This window comes from Anolis sagrei, chromosome 1, assembly GCF_037176765.1.
Source record: "Anolis sagrei isolate rAnoSag1 chromosome 1, rAnoSag1.mat, whole genome shotgun sequence".
Taxonomy (NCBI): domain Eukaryota; kingdom Metazoa; phylum Chordata; class Lepidosauria; order Squamata; family Dactyloidae; genus Anolis; species Anolis sagrei.
The window spans coordinates 165,586,527-165,608,320 of NC_090021.1; the positions used below are offsets into that span (position 1 = coordinate 165,586,527).

The following is a 21,794-nucleotide window of genomic DNA, read 5'->3' on the forward strand; positions in this document are numbered from 1 at the left end:
AGGATATAGGGCTGTGTGGAAGGGCCCATAGATGTGATTATTATGGCTTTCTAAGGGTGGGCAGATGGCAACTGGTAGATGGCAAATGTCCTATATTTCAAAACCTGATGGGGGAAACTGGTGCCATTTTTGAAGTCAGCAGGTCAAATAAACCCAGACACAGCGCTAACATTTGAGACACCAAAATGCATGTTCGCCAGTGTTATCATGGACCTATTTAGTTTATGTTCTTTACACAGCTGTTTTCTAGAGTCTTTCATAAAACACAGGTAATTAGGGTTTACTTTGTACATTGTGTCTATCCATGATATTTTCCAAAGTACTATTTTTACCCATAATGTTGGTGTGCTTGCTAAACAGGGTTGGCTTTGGTGTCCTGTGTATGTAAACCTAGATTTATCCGTATATAAACTCTGAAATACATATCTCTTAGTCATAAGGTAACTTCATGGGTGCTGCTGAAGATGATACAGAAATAGAAAAGCTGGTAAATCACAAACGAAAGAGCTGTTTATATGTTCTTTTAGGCTTCAATGTACCTCTTGGTTTTTTTTTCTCATCTTGATTTTAATAATACTAATGTTACTGTTATTTCAGCAGTTTTACTGTCCCAGATACTTAGCATTACATTTTTTTTGGAAGCAAAACATATGCAAAAATGTTCTTCAGAGAGTTGGTGATGCAGAATTTTTCTTAAGCCTGCAAGCTTTTGAAATACAAATGTCCTATTGTTTTGCTAAGAAGCTCATTATTGCTATGCTAATCGAGTTTTCCATTCTCCACATGGAACAGATATTATAATGTAAAAGAGCATTGATGCTCAGCTGGAGATTTTCATTACAATTATTAACTTATTTGACAATTAACTTCTAACTTTTTCTTCCTTGTAATTGTAACCACATCATCTTCTAGGTGGGAATCATCTGAAAACATTGCAGAGAATTGTGACCTTGAGCCCACTCATTTGATGAGAAAATTGGGTAAATTCATGTACACAGAGCTTGGAAGTTTGGTTTTTTGGAGTATAGTACCTGAATCCTAGAATAGCTACTGGTCCTGCAGACTGAGGATTCTGGACATTATAATCCAAAAAACTCCCAACAGTCTTCGTAGGTAGAATAAATGATCGACAATACTGATTACAAAATAACATAATGACAACTTGGATTGGCTCTTGAATATGACTTGGATTGTGTGATTTTAATTGATGTTTTATTGTTTGATTTTTAAATTGTTTTGGATTTGAATGGTTTTGTTTGTTTATCGATATGTAAATGTGGCATCGAATTATTGCCTTTGTAAGGCTGTCCTGAGTCCTCTTCGGAGTGAGAAGGGCAGGATACAAGTGTGGCAAATAAATAAATAAATGAATAATATAGTTTTTCAGTGAATATCTCCTATAGAGTCTCAACCAATTCAACATAGCTTGTGGCAACCACAAAAACAAAGTTTCTGGAGTATAACAACTACTTTTTAAGTCAGGACCTCACAATTAAACAGGATTTTTCAAATTCTGTTACTTAGTGTTATCAACTGTTGATATTTAAAACCCATAGCAGGTGGCAGTGGTTGTGCCACCCGCTGTGGCACAACCACGAGGCATAGAAATGTCCTGAAATTAGTTAGCATTCCTCTCCCTTTTGCCTCACTGTTAGATATTTTGACCCTTGAGGCAAAATTTATGTTGCCGCTCTCTGACCTTGGATTTGGTGATCTTCCAGTTCACCTAAAGAAAACATACAAGCCCAGAACATGGGGGACATGGGGGACAGAAACAACATCTGGACACATTCTCTTAGCAGACCCTGTGTTCTCCAGTAGAGGTGACCAGTTGCATATCATTCATCAAGTGAGCTTCAGTTGGCTTGTTTCCCCACTTGCTTGTCACAAAACTGCTTGTGAAGAAGGAGACCAACAGTGTGTTGCATCACTGCAAACAGTTGGCGAAATTGACAATGGTGGCAGAAGGAACTGGGCAGAAGTCTCTAGGCTCTTTAACTGGAGCCTACTCATTCTCACTTAGGTCTGCTGAGGTTATGTTTTCTTCCATATTGTACGGGGGGGGGGGGGGAGTGGAAACACAACTGAAAGTATAGAGTAGCACAAAACAAATGGGAGACTGTTATATGCAGTTATAGCACGGTGTTCCACTTTAACTATCACAGCAACATCATTTTTGTCCCTATGTTTTGGGCTATATCTCACAGAATTCCTGTTGGTCATGCTGGCTGAGACTTCTTTGAGTTGAAGTCCAAAATTCCTGCAACTTCCAAGTTTGGGAATCATTGCCGTAGTGCAGGCATGGACAAACTTCGGACCTCCAGGTGTTTTAGATGCCAACTTCCACAATTCCTTAGAATGTTGTCTTGGCAATTAAAGTGGAACCATAGTACCTCACGATGTAGTGTGCAAATTCCCCCAGAGTCACCACTATGTATACAAAGAACCCAAGAACCAAGATAACCATATGAATATATAGTTAACTGAAATTGTTTTACACTGAAACCTGTCTCTGCTGCCATTGCTAATCACCCAGTACAACAGCCATTGAATGAGCATCTGAGCTGTGTTTACAACTCCAGATTCCCAAACCTGGGTCCCCATAAATTGTTTGAATACTACTAATTGGATGATAGTGCTGATTGTTGCCGATCATTGTTGTTGTGTGTCATGTTGTTCCCAACTTCTAGCAACCCTTTCACTGAGTTTTCTTGGAAGAATTTATTCATAGGGGGCTGAAAGAGTCTGACTTGTCCAAGTCTCCCAGTGGGTTTCCATGACTGAGCAGGTGTTTGTATCCTGGACTCCAGCATTGTAGTCCATTGATCAAACCACTAAATCACATTGATTTTCCCTACAACATTCAGGGGCCCAACCTAGTATGTAGTCTTACTTCTTATAGCAGTTACAAATGAAGAAAAAATATTATTTGGAAGGAAGTCTCACTCTTTTAACTAGGGCTTATCTTGAATTGCAGTCTTCACATGAAATGAATGAGCATTCCTCCAGTGAGAATATGCTAAGAAATTCAGTTCATTAGTATATTATGAGATAGAGCATAATTTATATTTGGGGGGGGGGCACTTTAAGGAATGCTGTAGTTGTGCATGATGTGCAGGTAATAAAGTAGGTTAAGATGAATTTAATTGGGCCAGCATCTGCTGGGGAGAATGCATGAGTTTTTGAATTTAAAAGCCTATCAGGCAAAATCTACTGCTGTTAAAACTTGAATCTATAAGGGATTTATGGATGGTGTTTATACATGAAGGGCAAAATACTGCCTTTGTACAGCTTGTTATCACCAATTCCATATATCATAGTGTTGTTTGTTTATCTGTTTGTTTATCAGTTGTCCGATTTATGAATTGAGTCAGAAATGGTGTCTCTGTGAAAAAATGTCTTTTTTCTTTGTGTGTAATGGTTTTAAAATGTAATTAATAATAGTTAAAAGTTAAGGGTGACTGCTGTGGATAATTCATATTTGACTTGTTATTTTACATGTTTGTATTTTCATGGTGTGCTAAAGTGGATTGACAAGGCTGGAGTATTATGTAATATGGTCAGCCCTCTATATCCATAGATTTGGCTTCAGTCATCCATGGTCTGAAAATTTTTATCACCCTGCCCGCCTTTCAAATCCAGAAAGTAAACCTGACTTTTACCATTTTAGATGAGGGATACCATTTTACTGTTCCATTGTATATACAATTATCTGTGTTGTTACCCGCCTCAAGGCGTGATGAGAGGCGGCTAAAAAATAAATAAATAAATAAATAAATAAATAAATAATAATAATAATAATAATTATTAAAAGTTAGCTTCACTTCTGATGCCATCTTGGGTTAAAATTCCCCACAAAACATGTTTCCTATGTCAAGTAAATGTCTTACAGGGAAGAAGAAGTTGCCCTGCTTTCTTAAATGTTGTAGAAAATCATCTTCTGATGTGTAGTTTGACTTTGGAGATATAAACGCAGATTAGATTTAGGTATGTTGTTATTAGTAAAAATGGTTGATTTAGGGAAGTTATTTAACCTCCTGCTTTTGACTCCTATTATTTTCAAAGCATGTTTTTGTGAATAATAATGAATAATTACAGAAAAATAACATGTCACATAATAATATTTTTTTAAATTAAATGCAAATGCAAATGCAAAAAAAAAAACCTTTTCCATGCTTTGGTGAAATGTCCTACAGCTTGTTGTCCTGGCAGTGCACTAATTCCAATTGCTGGGAACCCAATGTGTAGATGTCCACAGTTGCATCATTTTAAGTAACCAATACAGTTATGAGCAAGATAGGTTCTGTAGGCTTGTTCTTAAGCTGAATTTGTATGTGAGTCGGAACATATACATTTTAAAAGTCTAACTCCAGATATAATAATAATAATAATAATAATAATAATAATAATAATAGCAACCACTTTATTTTTATACCCCACCTTCATCTCCCTGAAGGGACTCAGGGTGGCTTACATGAGGCCAACCCCAATCAACAAAGTTGAAACATATATATATGTATATATATATAATGTCTGTCATTCAATAGCTGCCATTTTTGTTGTGAGCCGTCCTGAGTTACTGACGAGGAGATGAGATGGGATACAAATAAAGTTTATTATTATTATTATTATTATTATTATTATTATTATTATTATATGCACTTTGGATAGTATAGGGAAGGGTTAATATTAATGTGGTGTATGTTTTGCTGTATCAGATGATTTCATTTCACTTTCTGTCCCTGTAATAATTTGATTTTGAAAGTTTTGGCTTGTTGTGGAAACAAGGATTGGTGAGAAAGTTTCAGTGGAGACCTCTTTTCTCCATGATAACACTTCCAGGAGTGAATTTCCCATCTGAGGGGTAGACTTCTCTCACTTTCTGTTTTCTCACTCCTGTTCTTAACTATGAATCGGATGTTTGTAATTTGGGACTTCCTTTATTTCATATGGCTGTTGGTGTATGACCACACAGAGTTACTTCCTTCGTGCTCTGGCACTTCAAATTCCAAACAGAAATGGGGAGAAATGCAGGTATGCTATACTAGTTGGCTCCTGAGGTGTTGCATTGCAATTTCCTTCTCTATCCTTTCTACCTACCTCCTCTACATTCACTAGGAAAAAGGCAGGTTGGTGGGAGAGTGTGTCTTAGGGGTTTTCTCTTGATTTGTCCCCACTGTTGATTGTGCTGTGGGCGCATGGGTGGACCTTACTTATGCAAATCTTTAATGTGAGCTGGTGATGGGACTTACTCAGGATTTTATGGGCCGCTGGCTGGAATGGATATGCTCACACCCTGAGCAACAAAACAAACATGCTCCAAGAGCCCCAAGCACCAGTGGCCAGCTGCCAAGCATTGCACCTTTTGAGCAAATGTCGTTTCTTGGGGCAGGCACTTGCGTTCTGCATGTAGAGGTTTAGATGAGGAGACAGTGATCTCATGGTTTAACTGGATCTCTGTGTAAATATCTTGCTTGCATAGGAGCAAGCTTTGTAAAAAAGTCTACCCGTTTCCTCCAGAAAAGAAGGGGACAAATCTTCCAGAAATCTGCAGTTTTCTTATAGACTGAATAATGCAGCCAGTTCTCTAAGCTCTCTGTCTTTAACAACAAACAGGAGTTGTGGTTACTGTGTAACACATTCTCACAGATCAGAAGACTCAAGACCTGCAGAAAGTGGAACATATTATCCTTTTCTTTCCACCCCCAGTTTACTTTGCTATTATAAGGCCAGTCTGCCATATAGCCATATTTATATACTAATCTGCCCATTCATTTGCAGCCCTGTAACTTTGCTAAATGAAATGTTTAGTAGGGAAGCAGTTTAGTCATAAGAAAAAAGATCCTACTTTGGGAGTTTTTCATTGTGAAGTCATTTCTCTGTGAAAAGAGTTAAAATATTTTGAAACAACCCTACTACTGACAAGACAAATTCCATAGGTGGACCATTATCTTTATTAGGAATTTTAAAGTATCAGGCCTAATAAATGCCTTTCTGAACTGTTCTGTTCTGTTCCTGTGGATCAGAATGATCATCGTGTTATCATATCTCTTGGATGTTGACTAAAACAGGTTTTCAGGATCTCCCAGCAGTGAGCAACACACACACTGATCCTTCTGTGTCCTAAGGAGATAGGATGACCCATTTTTGTCTATCTTTGCCAGAGAGAGAAAAAAGTTGGATGTTTTCGGAAACTGAACTGGCATTTAGGAGTTCATGGGATGTCTATCTTGGGGAGCTTCATGGTCTTTTATCTTATAGCACCAGATGTATTTTGTCATAAGCGACACTACTATTAGAATGATATGACCACTTCAGGCAATGGATTTTGGATATCATGTAAACACAATTAATTCTTAGTCACTCACATTGTATTTATGGTATTTTTATAGCTGCTCCAAGTGTGAAAATAATTATCTGGCTTTAGGTACATGTACCTTGGGTTAGTGTTATGCTGTGAAAATCGATGTGCAGAGACACAAAACCTGGTTTGTTATTTAATGGGATCAAAGGAAAACTCAACAAGCTTTTGGGCTCAGTCCATTAAAGAAAAGACACATTAAATCAGTGGAAATTTATTAAGTCAACATTTATGTTAGTTCATTAATATGACATGTTTACCCTAGTTGGAAATAATTAGATTTAGGTCATCATACTTCAAAATTGTTTGTTATTTGGCCTTAAATGGCCTTTTAAAAACATATATCCTTTGTGTGTCTTCCAAACCCGCACATTTTTGTCAGTTCCTTTTCAGTGGTATTTCCGTTCTAAAGAATCAGCATTGTGTAGTGGCTTGAGCATTGGACTGTGATTCTAAAGACCATGGTTCAAATTAGACATAGAAGCCTTGGGTTGGTTTTGGTCAAGTCACACTCTTTTATCCTCAGTGGAAGAAGGCAAAGATAAACCCCCCTCTGAACAGGAAAACCTTGTGATATATTCATTTTAGGGTCACCATACACTGGAAACAATTTGGAGGCACACAGCAACAGCAAAATGGTTAGTCCTTCGTCAGAATATCTGCCAATACTAAGTAAGTTATGCATCCATGGATCGGTTCTACAGGTTGAAATGTGATTCATGAACACCATGAATTTCTCCTTTCGAGATATGGTGTAGGTTGAAGGGTTTGTCCTCTAAAGGACAAAAGGGACAGTTTCTGTATGCCTTCTTCAGTTGTATGCTGTGTAGACAATTTTTTTGGGGGGGGGGGACTACTCTGACTGGGATTTTTACATTCATGCTGTTATGCATGATTTATTTATTTATTTATTTACAGTATTTATATTCCGCCCTTCTCACCCCGCAGGGGACTCAGGGCGGATTACAATGTACATATACATGGCAAACATTCAATGCCATAGACACATGACATATATAGACAGACACACAGAGGCTATTTAACATTCCAGTTTTTCATGAGGGTATTCTGGCCACCAGGGGAGCTTTCGCTTCAACGTCTATTTGTGACACTGATGAAGTACTTCCTCATTCTTTGCATGCTTGCTGGAGATTTTTATGACCTTGTAAATTAGTTAAATTAGCCTCCCCGCATAAGCGGTACCTAAATTTCCTACTTGACAGATGCAATTGTCTTTCGGGCTGCAAAGGTCAACAGGAAGCTACAAAAATTGGTCGGAAGCTCACTTTGACCCGGGCTGGCTTCGAACTCATGACCTTTTGGTCAGTAGTGATCTTAATGCAGCTGACTCCCAGCGAGCTGTGTCACAGTCCCAGTGCAGCTCGCTGGGAGTCAGCTGTATTAATGGCCATCTTGCAAGCTTTAACATTAATTTGTATGTTCTAATACAGCTGAAGTATAATAATGTCCCAGTGCTTTTGTATTTCCTTGCTTTTATTTTTAAGGTCGATATTATCAATGGCTAGAAAAATTGTAGTGCATGTTGGTTCTTGAATGAATATGTAGCCATTTTCACTGTATTTCCTCTTTGAAGGAACAGATTACCCAATTTGCTGTCCTTTCATGAGTTGAGAACAAGGCTTCCTGAAGCAGCCATGTCAGTCTACTTAATGACTGGGCCAGCTCACTTTAGTATTAAATGAGCATCAAAGTGTTGGTTACAGCACTCTTTGTGATATATAATGAAGCAAAGAGTCTGTGAAATAAAATGCCCGAAGAAAAATGAATGAATTCACAAAACTAGTGGCCAAATACCTCTTTGATGAAGTATATTATCAAAGGAGTTCATTGTTACAAGTGCATAAGAAGCTAGTCTCTGCACAGGCTGCCCATCACTGGTTGAGAAACTGCATGGATCTAGTAAGAAAGCCTTCATGTGCTGTTCTTGCTGTGTTGGGTTTTACTATGACCATCAGCATGGTCATACACATCCTTTAGGCCTAGTGCAAGATGCTGCTCAGTGACTACTATTGAAGTAAAATTTGATTGCCAGATTATTTGGTTTCTCCATATTTGGAACTGGAGGGGAGAGTGAAATGGTGCTATTTTGTTTCTTAAACCCAGGCAGCAGAATGGTTTGACCCTGCTCTGGTTAGCAATTCTCCATTTAGAAGTAATCTGGAAAGGAACGAGTATGAGAAACTAAGGATCAAGTTGAGGTCATAGAATCCTTGAATCTTACGAGTTGAAAGAGCCTACAAGCGTCATTCAGTCCAATCCCATTCCACCATGCAAGAAAAGCACAATCAGAGCACCCCCGCAGATAGCCATCCCGCCTCTGCTTAAAAACCTCCGTGCTTCACCACATTCTGTGGAAGCAGCATATTTCACCCTAAGACAGTTAGCACAGGAAGTTTTTCCTAATGTTTAGGTGGAATTTCTTTTCCTGCAATTTGAGCCCATTGCTCCATGGTAAACATACACAGCTCCATCAGCCATTCCTTTGATCATTTTGGTTGCTTTTCTTTATCCTTGTAGCAAAAGTTGATAAACAATTGACACTGAGCTGGGGCACTATTTGGTATATAGCACCAGAGTACTGGAAAACTCACTCGAGAATTCTGCCTAACTTAAGAATTTCAATGTTAATTTTTATTCTTTTATAACCTTTGTGGGACATTCCTCTGGCATTTAAGCTCCATGCTAGGTTTCAAAACCTGTTACTTTAAAAAGTATCACTACTCTAATGAAATTGCAGGCAGTCCCTGAGTTACAGATATCCAACTTGCACATAACTCATAGTTAACAACAGAGTGAGACAACAGGAAGTGAGTGGAAATTTCATGGGGAAAAGGTATCTCCACTAAGCTTTGTCACCAATCCTTGTTTCCAAGACAACCTGTAATTTTCAAAATCCAATTATCACAGGAACAGAAAGTGAGGGGAATCTTCTGGACGGGGACACAGACAGCAAAACAAGCACCACAGGGGTGTTAACTCTTCCCTATGCTATTCCAAACGTGTGTGTGTGTGTTTATATATACATATATGTGTGTCTGTCTACCTGCCTATCTATCGATCTCTCTCTCTCTCTCTCTCTCTCTCTCTGGTGCTACACTTAAAAATATATCTGGTCCAACTTACATACAAATTCAACTTAAGAACAACCCTTTAGGACCTATCTTGTTCGTAATCCGAGGAGTGCCTGTATATATGTTAATAAATAGAAAATACAAAGCAAGTTAATAAAAGTAGATTGTAAGGTTTTACATTTTTAAATTATTCTATTGAAGAATAAACAGTGCAATTTTTTTTGAGTTAAACTGGTTGTTTTGTTTAGATGCCTAAAATGAAATGATAGATGCTTAGTAGGACTTCCTAAGAAATGGACAGCAGGCATCCTTTGGTATTAGCCGGAGACAAGGCATTCTCCTTTAGATTATCTCCTGCATATCTGGAAGAACATGGGAATTGCATAGGATACAACTTTCAAGAATTGTGCTTTTTATGCACAATTCTTGAAAGTCATTTACTGGTTGTCTTTTAATTAGTTTATGATTCTTGTAGCTGATGAAAACAATTTTCAATAGAACATTGTTGTTTTGGGGGTGGTTAATAAACTTTCTTTGAACCGCTGCTAGTTCTAGAATTGCTAGATTACTTCACCTCTGTATTCTATGACACAAGTAATTCATATTTTGTAATAGAAAGAGTATGTATAGTGAGGAAAATGGTAGAATACGGTATATTGTTAGAATTCATGGATTAGATCCAGGATCTTTATTGCACTCAATGCTTATTTAAATGAGTGGGGTTTCTGGCATGACCAACATGCCATCGATATGAATGGCTCAGAATTTAGAGAGTGATCAGAATATATAGTCTGTTAAAACAATTAAAAAAATTATTTTAGAATCCTTTAAAAACCTTTAATGCATAAAAATATGGAAGACTGGGAAATAATAATAATAATAGTAATAGTAATAATACACTTTATTTATATTCTCCTCTATCTCCCCAAGGGGATTGGAGTGGATTACAGAATATATATGAGGAAAACATTCAATGCCCCTTATACAGTGAACACCAATGACATACAATACACAAACAAAAGGAAATATTTCCCTTTTCTATCTCTGGCATCTGGAGGCGATGCTCAGCTGTGGCCATGAGGAGGTGCTCTTGTTCCATTTTCCATTCCAAAGAGCCTGTTGTCTGTAGACCCTCCTAGATGTGTTTGATGGCATGGCTGTATGGGTGCCTTTTACCTTCCTGCTAAGATGGTACCTATTGATTTACTCATATTGCATTTTTCGAACTGCTAATTCAGCAGAAGCTAGGGCTAACAGCAGGAGCTCATCCCAACCCACTACTTCAAACTGCCAACCTACCGGTCAGCAAGTTTTTCTGCAGCTAATAGCTTAACCTACTATGCTACCGCAGAAGGTGCTTGTTTTATTATCTCTTTAATGTAGATAGTGCCCCAGAGCCCCTTCAAGGGGATCTTGAAAGCAGTGCTGGAACTTAGTGGATCCTTTGGTGAAAATTATTGTCTGCTGTCTGTTTACCTTCCTGCTCAGATTCAGGGCTCATTTGAGCTCCATGTCTCATCTGGAAGATACAGTAAAGCTGATGTTTCAGGTCTACCCAATAATTTCAGTTTGGAGTAAGGAAGAAATGAGAGTGCCCTCACAGATGAGGTACAACCCTCCTTTTCCTTATGCTGGGAGGCAGCTAACTTTTTATCATCCAGATTACCTCCTTCCCACCCCACCACTCACCTCTGAGACCTCGTCCTGAGTTTAAGATATGGATGCTCGTACACCGTGTCCAAGAAAGTACATGCATGCGTGGAAGCTCCATGTTACTAACAGGGTGTTGCCCAGAGTCTACAGACACTTTATTTTAATCATATCTTTATTGCTTTGGGATTGTAAACTTGAAATTAAAAAAAAACCCAAGTCTTGTTATGATTCGTTTTCTGCTTGTTCCTTTTGTCCTGCAATTTTAAGATGGTTTATTGCTGCTTTTACTGATGCTATTGATTTTTTTGGATTTGCTCTGCCACACTTTTATAGTTTTAAACAGAAAGGGTGTAATGTACAACGCCTGTGTCCCTGGAACAGGGGGCGGGATATATTCCTGGATTATGCATGAAGCCACAAAGCCACAAATGACTCCTATTGAAATGAAGGACCTCTGGTCCAAGAAAGAGTCATGCTGGAGGCCCTAGAAAGTACCCAGATAGGGCTTATTTTGTTGGATGTGAATAAATGAAGCGACATATGTGGGGTCATATTGTATAGAAATATTAAGGAAGTCTCAATAGATACATCTGGTTCCTGAGGCTGATTCCTAACATGCTTTTCCTCCTTGCATTTAAGCATGTCTTACATTTTTCTTCTGTCCTGCCTCTGAGGTACTCAGGGTAGTATGTATAATTTCCCCTCTTTTTACAGCCTGGTAAAATTAACTAGGAGGAGAGCAAGCTAAAAAGGAGTATGTGTGTGAGAAAGGCTGTTTGGATCTATTCTGTAAGCTTCAAGATGGAATTGTAGTCATTTCTTAGCTGAAGAGCAACCAAAGTATATTGTAGGGATGTCTAACTCATGTTCACCGAGGGCCACATTGGTCATTTGGATTGCCTTCAAAGGGCCATTTTAAATTGTAAGACTTTATAAAAGTAACTTTGTTGTCCTGCCATTGAAAGTTTTATGGACCACATAAAATGATATGACAGGCTGGATTTGGTCCATGAGCCTTGTGTTTGACATGCGTTTGGCTTGAATGATTGCCTAGTACTCTGAGAATAGAGTTTGAATCTCTTACTTAGCCATGAAATCCCAATGGCTGACCTTGGGCAAATCATATTCTCTTCGGCCCCTTCTACGCTCCTGGGATCTAAGACTGTGTGGAAGGGGATTTAGCCTCAGAGAAAGGCAAAAGCAAGCCCACTCTGAACAAATGTTGTGAAGAAAAATCTGTGACAGATTTGCCTTAAGATCACCAAAAATCAAAAGCACTTTGAAGGCAAACAATAAGAGTTTCTTGGCAACTTTTGTGTAAAGGAACCATTACAAATAGAGTGTTTGTATGGCTTGAAGCATAACAGTTTTCAAATATAGTCGTTTCACATTCTCAATCACCAGTTATCAGAAATGAGTAATTAAGTAATGTTAAAATGTCAGAAACCATCTAAAGACCTATCTCTTCTGGAAGGTCTACCTAGCCAGTTTTTAGACATGAATTTTAGACTCATTTCCATTGTTTAATTTTTGTTTTGTGTATTTTAATATGTATTTTATAGAAATGCGTTTTAATATGCATCTTTTAAAGAAATACATTTTAATATGTGTATTTGTGGTATTTTTAATGTTTATGTGTTTTAAATATTAGGTTTTAAATTCTCTGTGTTATTATTTATATGTGAGTTATGTTAATTGTACTGTTTTATTTGCATACTGTTTTGGTTTTACTGATGTGTTGTTGGGCTTGGCCTCATGTAAGCCACCCCAAGTCCCCTTGGGGAGATGGTGGCGGGGTATAAATAAAGTATTATTATTATTAATAATAATAATAATAATAATAATAATAATAATAATAATATGTAACCTTGAACCATGAGGAGAGGTGGAAAAGAAATAATAACAACAACAGTAACAGTAACAATAATAACAATAATATACCAGTATGCATATACATGAATATGCATATTGAACCTCAAAGACTTGTTTTAAAAAGAGAAATATTGAAATTAACTGATAAAAATAAAATATTTCATTAAAATTACTAGGGATGAGGGACCAGCCAAGTAAGTCTTCAACTCCTTGCAGATGGCCAATTTTTCACAGTTTCTCAAGTCACTCCTGACATACACCAAAAAGTCTCCCAACAGATAGTGAACCATTATAAGTTACATGATAATATTTAGACTATCACAGTAGAGGTGGTAAACGGTGTGCTTGCCATATATAACGTGTTGAGCAAGTATACAGTGGTTCGTCTTTGGAGATGCATTGATAAGATCTATAGGTACTCTGTTAAAGCTAAACGAGACAAAGTGTTTTGTGACCAACATGATGACTATTTGCACCAGGATGCAAGTTTGACCCGGTTGCGAAGCTGTACATTGAAAGACATATTTTCCCTGAGAGTGTGGAATGCAACACTGAAAATAGGCACCGGTTGATCCAGCTTTTGTTTATCGCAGCCTCTACTTCCTGATGTATCTGTAAACTGTGCTGAACTTTGCTCTCCTGATTGTATCATGAAGTTTAACGGAAGCTCAGGGAAATCTGTTTGGAAATATTCAAGGTTCCAGCCAGGATATAACTCAAGCCCAATTGAAAGATATTGTGTCCACACTGCACACTTTGATAGCTGGTTGTTGTGAGCATCTTATTCACAATATTCAGGACCATACAAATTAAGAACCATATCCCCACCCTCCAGTTTATAGGCAGCATGGTTCTAGTTCAAATTATACTGGATTGGCAAGGATATTTTTGCCATTATTGAGGAAGTAAAGATCAGTACTTTGGATAGATAATTTGAAGTTCAGATTAAAGCCCAGAGATTTTACACACCACACATTTATAATGCTAAGCCTTTCCTTTAATTACCATAGAGACATAGTATAGAATCCTGGTTTTCTTAGTTACAGAAAGGGCAATTACAATTCCTTCTGATGCCCATGAGTCAACTATAAATCCCAGAATCCCACAGGATGCAGCCATGTCATTCGGCCGGCATGTCTACTTATGGTATGGGAAAGATAAGGTTAACAAAGGCTTTAATAGGTACCCGATAAAAAACAAGCCTTCTAGCATTATGGAAAAGATATAATGAAGGGTTGGAGCCAAAGACTCCTTTATAGCTGCATTCTCTGGAAGCAGTTCTAAAACCAACATATAATGAGGAATGGAGGACGTATAGGAAATATCTAATGGAAGAAAAAGGACAATGGAAATAAAAGGGATAGAAGAGCTAAAGATAAATGACTGGTTTAGCTTAGATATTATCACCTACAGGATATATTTAGGAAAGATTTAAAAATGATATCGAAGTTGGAGAATATTTTGGAGAAAGAAAATAAAGGATTGATCTCCAGGTTCTACGAATATATATTCTAGTGTATAACCTAGAAGATAATCAAACAAAAACAGTAATTATTTCCAGGGCTAGAGACCCAGAGAAAAATATAGATTTGGATAATTGGGAATACCTATGGAATAAAAGATTAATTTTTCCCTAATGGGGTCTGGTAGACAAAACATGTGTGAAATGTTCTATAGAAGTTACATAACACCCAAATTAATGGCCAAAATAGATAAAACCCAATAGGGGGGGTTGCTGGAGATGCAAATTGCAAAAAGGCACCTTCTTCCATGTTTAGTGGATGTGTAAGGAGGTAAAAAAATGGGGAAAAGGTGACAAAATAAGCTAATAAAATGATTTCTGAAAAGATCAAGAAAACCCCAGAAAGATGTCTATTGGACTTGTTTCAAGAGAGAATTAAATGTTTTATTTGTATTCCACCCTATCTCCCCGAGGAGGCTCTGGGCAGATCACAGTGCACATATACAGCAAACATTCAGTGCTGTTATACAATTAACAAAGACAGACAGTACATAAACAGAGGTGAGGGCTTCCCATCTCTGGCATCTGGAGGCTGTGTTGAACTCTGGCCACAGGGTGTGTGCTGTCGCTCCATCTTCCATGCCGAGGAGCTTTGTTGTCTTTAGAGGCTTTCCTGATCTAATCGCTGGCATGTCCACATGGTCGCCTTTTATTATCTCTCCTCCCTATTTATCTACTTACATTACTGTTTGCAAACTGCTAGGTAAGCAGAAGCTGGACTGACAATTGGGAGCTCACCCCAATCTGGGCTTGAACTGTCAATCTTTCAAGCTGCCAGATTTTCTACAACTGGCAGTTTAACCCACTGTGCTAAACCCTGGCCAAATGTAATTAGTAAAGATGATGTAGAAATTTGCCAATATAGTTTTGTGGCTGCGGGAATTACAATAGCAAAGTCTTGGAGGGGGAAAAAACAACTAACCATTAAGAAATGGAGAAAAAAATAGTTGAGTATATCCAAATGGTCAAGCTCTCCAATGGCTTAAGGAGAAGAAACAATGAAGAACTTGTTAGAAAATGGAGACTTGCCTTTGGCTATTTAAAAAAGAAGACAAAATAGATTTTGAAATAGCTGCATGAGGAATTTATTAATGTAATGATAAGGATAGAGTTTTGTTAGATACTAGTTCCATACAGCGTGGTGTCGGAAGTCATGGGTGGTGGTTCCCGGGTGAGAATGGAAAGGTGGTGGGACTGGGGAAATAATATGTGTATCTTGATTGTTGAATTTTGTAGATTGTATGTTTTTCCTTCATATACAACAACAAAAATTTGTACCCCCAAAAAGAAAAAGGACGAAGCCATGCCATGCCAATTTAAGAGGCACTGTGAGCCAGTGTGATATAGTGGTAGAATCCCGGATTGCATCCCTACATAGCCCAGGGTTCGAATCCCTGCTTGTCCATGGAAATGACATTTATAACCCAGGAACAAATATCGTGTTACATAGTGTTATCTTTGTGAGAAGAAAAAGATAAGGACATGAATTTGCCTTTGAATGGAGTGGCAACATTATTAAAAAAATAAAAAAGAGGAAGCCAGGGAGGAGAAAGAAAAGAAAAGGAATATAGCAGCACTTCATTTTTATTTTTTTATGAATTTTCAGATGAAGTGGATTTGTATCCATGAAAGCTTAGGTAAAAATAAAAACCAGTCTGTCCTTTCTTTTATCCTTTTTTATGCTGCGGGAAATGAACATAACTACTGTCTTGAAAGTTTGTCCTAATAGGAGCTACGGAGACATTTGTGTTCTGATGTTGATGTCCAATCTCTTGTCAAACAGTGGGCAATGTTCACATGTAATTGTATTTATTTATTTATTTACTTTGCTTGTATACCGCAATTTCTCAGCCTTGTAGGCGACTCAATGCGGTTTACAACAAGAGCAAAAGTCAATCCAACAGCATACAAAATTTAAAAACCATTAACAGCAAATATACAAAATGACACATCAATAACAACACATTAACGTCTCGTAACTAGAATCGTGATCCAATTCGTCTTCCATAATTCCGTTATATTCATCGTGTATATTGCATTGTTTAACCGAACGCCTGTTCGAACAGCCAGGTTTTTAGTTTTCTTCGAAACACCATTAACGAAGGGGCTGATCTAATGTCCATGGGAAGGGCGTTCCACAGCCGAGGGGCCACCACAGAAAAGGCCCTGTCCCTCATCCCCGCCAGCCGTGCCTGTGATGCAGGCGGGATTGAGAGCAGGGCCTCCCCAGAAGATCTTAGAGTCCTGTTGGGTTCATAAACAGAGATATGTTCGGATAGGTAGCTTGGGCCAGAACCGTTTAGGGCTTTAAAGGCCAACGCCAGCACTTTGAATTGAGCCCGGTAGCAAATCGGCAGCCAGTGGAGCTGGTGCAGCAAAGGAGTTGTATGCTCCCTGCGCTCCGCTCCTGTTAATATCATGGCTGCCGACCGTTGGACTAATTGGAGCTTCCGAGCCGTCTTCAAAGGCAACCCCACGTAGAGAGCGTTGCAGTAGTCTAAACGGGATGTAACCAGAGCGTGGACTACCGTGGCCAAGTCACGTAATAGTCAGTAATAAATTGGTTGAGCCAGGAGTAAGGAGTGGGTGACTTTAGTAGACTCTTTCCCTTGTCAAATGTGCTCTTTCATTATTATTATTATTGTAAATATCGCAGGATATGATGTGGGCTTTTAATGTCAGTCTTGTATTTCTTGCCTTAGTGACACCTTTGGATAGACACCTCTGGATAGGTGCTTTCAGCTCTGCAAGTCAAAAACTGAATTGCAAATAAAGACATAAAAAGGCGGGGCAAGGAACAAGGAGATTGATAATTCCCCAGTGTTCACTTGGTTTCACTTTTCTACCCATTTCACTAGTTCAATGGAGTTCTGAATAAATATAGCCAATGCAAGCTGAATTGTGTCCTGTCCCATTTATTTCGCTATTTATATCCCATTCTCTACTCAAAACATCTTGCAGAATTTAAAAGGATTTAAAGGTTAAAACAGTGAGTGTTGGTGGCTTTTAAATAAAACCATTACATAGTAGTACATCTGCTGTGATTTATAAGCAGTGACTATATTTTCATGTGTTTGACCTTTGGAAAATGTTACCATGGATGACACTGGAGCTCATCCTTTTGAGACAGTGTAAAGCTCTCTTGCTCTTTCCCCCAGTGATGTATAAGCATGTTATCGAGAAGTATAAAAGAAAGTATCCACCGTGACATCACTTCAGTAAAGTCTTTGTTTGTCGTGAGTATGTGGGGAGGGAGTATTTCTCTTGCAATTTCAAAAATGTGTGCAACAGTGACCTTCCCCTCTAATCTTCTTAGGACCAACCCATGATGGTAACATTAGCTGAAAATGTGGATAGAGAGTAGACATATGCCCAGGGCCTTTCTTAAAACAGCAATACTTAACCTTTCCTTTACCTTTTGCTGTTACGGAACACCAAGCTGTATGTAATTCAAGATTTAGGATCTCAAAGAGCATCATATATTTATTTCTTTAAGTACATTTTTAAAACATCTAAGAATTCTAGGAAACAATAGATGTTCAGAGGGCTTAGTGGCACATTGTGGATTGCACTGGAGTTCATTGCAGCTACAAGTGCAGTATCTGACCGTATATATGGTAGCAAGAAATGTCACATGCTTTTATCTTAGCATCATTCATGTGCATCTTCTTACTATGTGCAGAAATACCAAGTACAGGCAGTCCCCAAGTTACAAACAAGATTGGTGCTATAAGTTTGTTCTTAAGTTGAATTTGTATGGAAGTAGGAACAGGTACATTTTTAATGTGTGACTCCAGCCATATGTGTGTGCATATGTGCAAGCTTTGGATAGCATAGGGAATGGTTAACAACCCTGTGGTGTTTGCTTTTGCTGTCTGTTCAGAAGATTTCACCTGACTTTCTGTCCTTGTGATAATTGTATTTTGAAAAATTTGGCTTGTTGTGGAAACAAGGATTGGTGAGAAAGCTTCAGTAGAGACACCTTTTCCCCATGATAACTCTTCCAGGAGTGAATTACCCTTCCGAGGGGTAGATTTCTCTCAGTTCCTGTTGTCTCACCCCTATTCTTAACTTAGGAATCATTTGTAAGTTGGATGTTTGGTTTGTGTCCAGCCTATCTTCATGACTGCATCTCCACTATGAACCAGCATGGGCTCTAAGATCTGTCGGGGAGGCCCTTCTCTCGGTCCCGCCTCTGCCTTTAGTGCGGTTGGTGAGGACGAAGGAGAGGGCCTTCTTGGAGGTACCCCCCCCCCGGCTCTGGAACGCCCTCCCTAGTGAACTTAGACAAGCCCCTACACTACAGCTCTTTAGGAAAAAGTTAAAAACTTCTTTATTTCCAGCAGGCATTTGATAATGTTTAGACAGTAACCAGAACTGATTGCCAATCACTTAGCACTTTATATCTACATTCTGTGCATTCAGCTGGACTGCTATATTGATTACTGATTCTATTTTAATAGAGGTTGGTTTATCTAATGTATATACCTGGTTTATATAATGTTATTATTGTTTTCATATTTTTTTATATATTATGCATTTTATGTATGGCTATTTTGTAAGTCGCTCAAGTCTCAATGGGAGATGATGATGGGGTATAAATAAATAAATAATAATAATAATAATAATAATTATTATTATTATGTTTGTAAATCGGGGACTGCCTGTAATGAGTCCTTTTTTGGTATTTTCACAACTTTTTTAAACAGTTTGAGATGTTGTAATGTAATGATGGCTATCACTAACTGGACTCTTCTCTGGGTTCAATATATGGCCATCTAATTCTTTCCCGTCCCCCCTTCCTCCCTTCTCTCAGGGTTTTTAAACAGATGCTGGATGGCTGTCTGTCTATGGTGCTTTGATTGTGTTTACCTGCATGGCAGGGGGAGTGGATGGCCCATGCAGTCTCTTCCAGTTCTATGACTCCTTCTTTCCTCCCTGTAAAAAACCCATCCTTGGAAGTATTGCTCTTTGGAAAATGTTCTTTAAAAAAAGAAAAGGTGAAGAAAGCAAGGATAAACATATTGCTTCCAGATACAAGGTTGCACAGCCAAGGTTCCTTTAAAAGTCAATTTAAAACACAATTTCCCACGCCCAAGCAATTTTCTCATGTTAGGAAAGGACTATCCATTTTGTGTTGCTCTTGGCAGAATACATAGTGACTTTTTAATCTCCCTCTGTGTGGGGGTGAGTCTCCAAGGGCTAAGTTAGTATTATTTGTTATTTAATTTTGTTTTTATCTTGTATTTTTTTTTCCTGCTACTAGACCCATGGCAGCTTACAGCACTGATTATTATGTTTGTTTATACCCCGCTTTCTCTCTCCACAAATGAGACTCAAAGCAGCTAATCTGCCAAGAGATAAATGTCATTTTGTTGCTTTATTTGTTTGCTTATTTTCTTTTTAACTATGTCTCCGCTCATTGAAGATGATGCAGGGATATAATATCAGAAGGCCACTGGTTTCAGGAAGACAGTAATATGTCAGGTTGTAAATCAACTAATTATTAGAAGATAACTGATTTTTTTTTACTTTAGAAAAAAAGTTTTAGGAAACCATATCTCTGGGAAAATGTTTATAAATGTCAGAAATAGACTGATTCGCAGCAAATATCAGGAAATAGACATTAAGCAAAAACTAATTTAGGCTCAGTTCAAAGAAATACATAATTATGATATAATTCTTTGTGGGGAGTGAAAATGTACTTTTAAATGTTTTTGGACAACGTTCAACTTAATACATCTATTTTCCTTCACAGAAAGACCCAGACTATTTGAAGCTATGGCTAGACAGTTTTGTTTCTAGCTATGAACAGTTCCTGGATGTGGATTTTGAGAAACTACCCACTCGGTATGTAGAAATAAATCTTCTTTTTGGTTGCTCCATAATAATAGCATTATGTGACACAATGTTTGTTCCTGGGTTATAAATGTCATTTCCTAATTGGTTCTATCATAAAAATATGGGAAAAGTTTATCAAACTGTAAAAACTTTGTTTTTCCGAGACATCCTGCAGCACATTTTGCTTTAGTTTTTCAATGAATACTTTATAGTCTCAACCAATTAAACATAGTTTGCCGCAGCCACAAAAATGAAGTTTCTGGAGTATAACAATTGCTTTTAAAATACCGCACAATTAAACAGGAACAACCATTTCAAATCAGGACCAGACATTTTTAAAATTTTTGTTACATAGTGTAATAATCTAACTGACTTAATACATATGTTCAATATATGTGTATCTATATATGACTGTAAATGAATATTATTTATATAGAACATAACTACATTGTGGTTTGTATTTTGCACAAAAATGTGGAATATAAAGCTAGTGATTCTGCACATCACTGAACATGTTCTAAATCTAGTATTAGATTTGGAAATAAGTGGAAATAAGTTTTGGAAATAAGTGGAATTGCATTAGTTGAGACTAACTAGATCTAATTATTTCAGTGAACAAAGGCAGGACTAATATTGTGTATAGCTTCCTATCTTCAACCCTCATCTGGTGGGATGGTGCATTCCTGGTAGAGGTAGAACAAATGGTTAGTGACCAGCTGATTAAGATCACAGGTACAGTGATCTATGCCAAGTAAACCAAGAAAATAGGACATAAAAGTCTAGGGCTACAATGCTAAGACAACATATTATCTGAACAGGGATTGGTATGTCATAAGAAACGCATATTATTCTATATATTCACATATAAGTCTAGAAATTTTAGTTGAAAAATCAACCCCAAATCCTTTGGTCGGCTTATTCACAGGTCAAAGCACATACTTTACCTTAATTATTAACAAAAAAAGGAAATACTCCTTTTTTTGAAAAGAGTGATGAGAGGAAAGAGCTTAGTCCACCCAGGAGAACCTCAAAGAAACACTGACCACCCTCTGTTTTCTCCCCAAAGGCTCTGCTTCTGGCTTTTTTGAATCCATGAGTTGCTTTCCTCTCTCTGCGAAATGACCTTCTTTATTCCTGGCTCATATTAAAAGCCATAATTTTAGCCCCCAAACCTACCCTCAATGTATACACAAGGTCCACTTGTACATGAGTATATTACAATTGTAGCGTAGTGGCAATATTATCCAAGCTATGTTTCCATACTGAACAAAACGTGATGGGAGATATATTTTTTTCTATCCATTTAGAATTGGCAGAAAGTCCGCTAATCAAATAATTAACATATCTTGGCACTGTTCAACATACACTGGCTGTTACTTCTGCAGTGTGGTGTTGGGTAAAATAGCCAGCAGACAGTGTGCCAATGTGCTAATTTCCTTGCTGGGATTATTGC

At 37.8% G+C, this 21,794-nt stretch overlaps 1 protein-coding gene across 3 annotated transcripts in view; it reads left to right on the plus strand.

Annotated features, from left to right (window-relative positions):
• NBEAL1 (neurobeachin like 1) overlaps nucleotides 1-21,794 on the plus strand; it is a 134,184-nt gene that overhangs the window by 5,614 nt on the left and 106,776 nt on the right. For all 3 annotated transcript variants that reach the window (XM_060783047.2, XM_060783055.2, XM_060783067.2), the window contains exon 3: nucleotides 20,259-20,350. In XM_060783047.2, coding sequence (XP_060639030.2) covers nucleotides 20,259-20,350 — 92 coding nt within the window. The remainder of the gene's footprint in view (nucleotides 1-20,258; nucleotides 20,351-21,794) is intronic.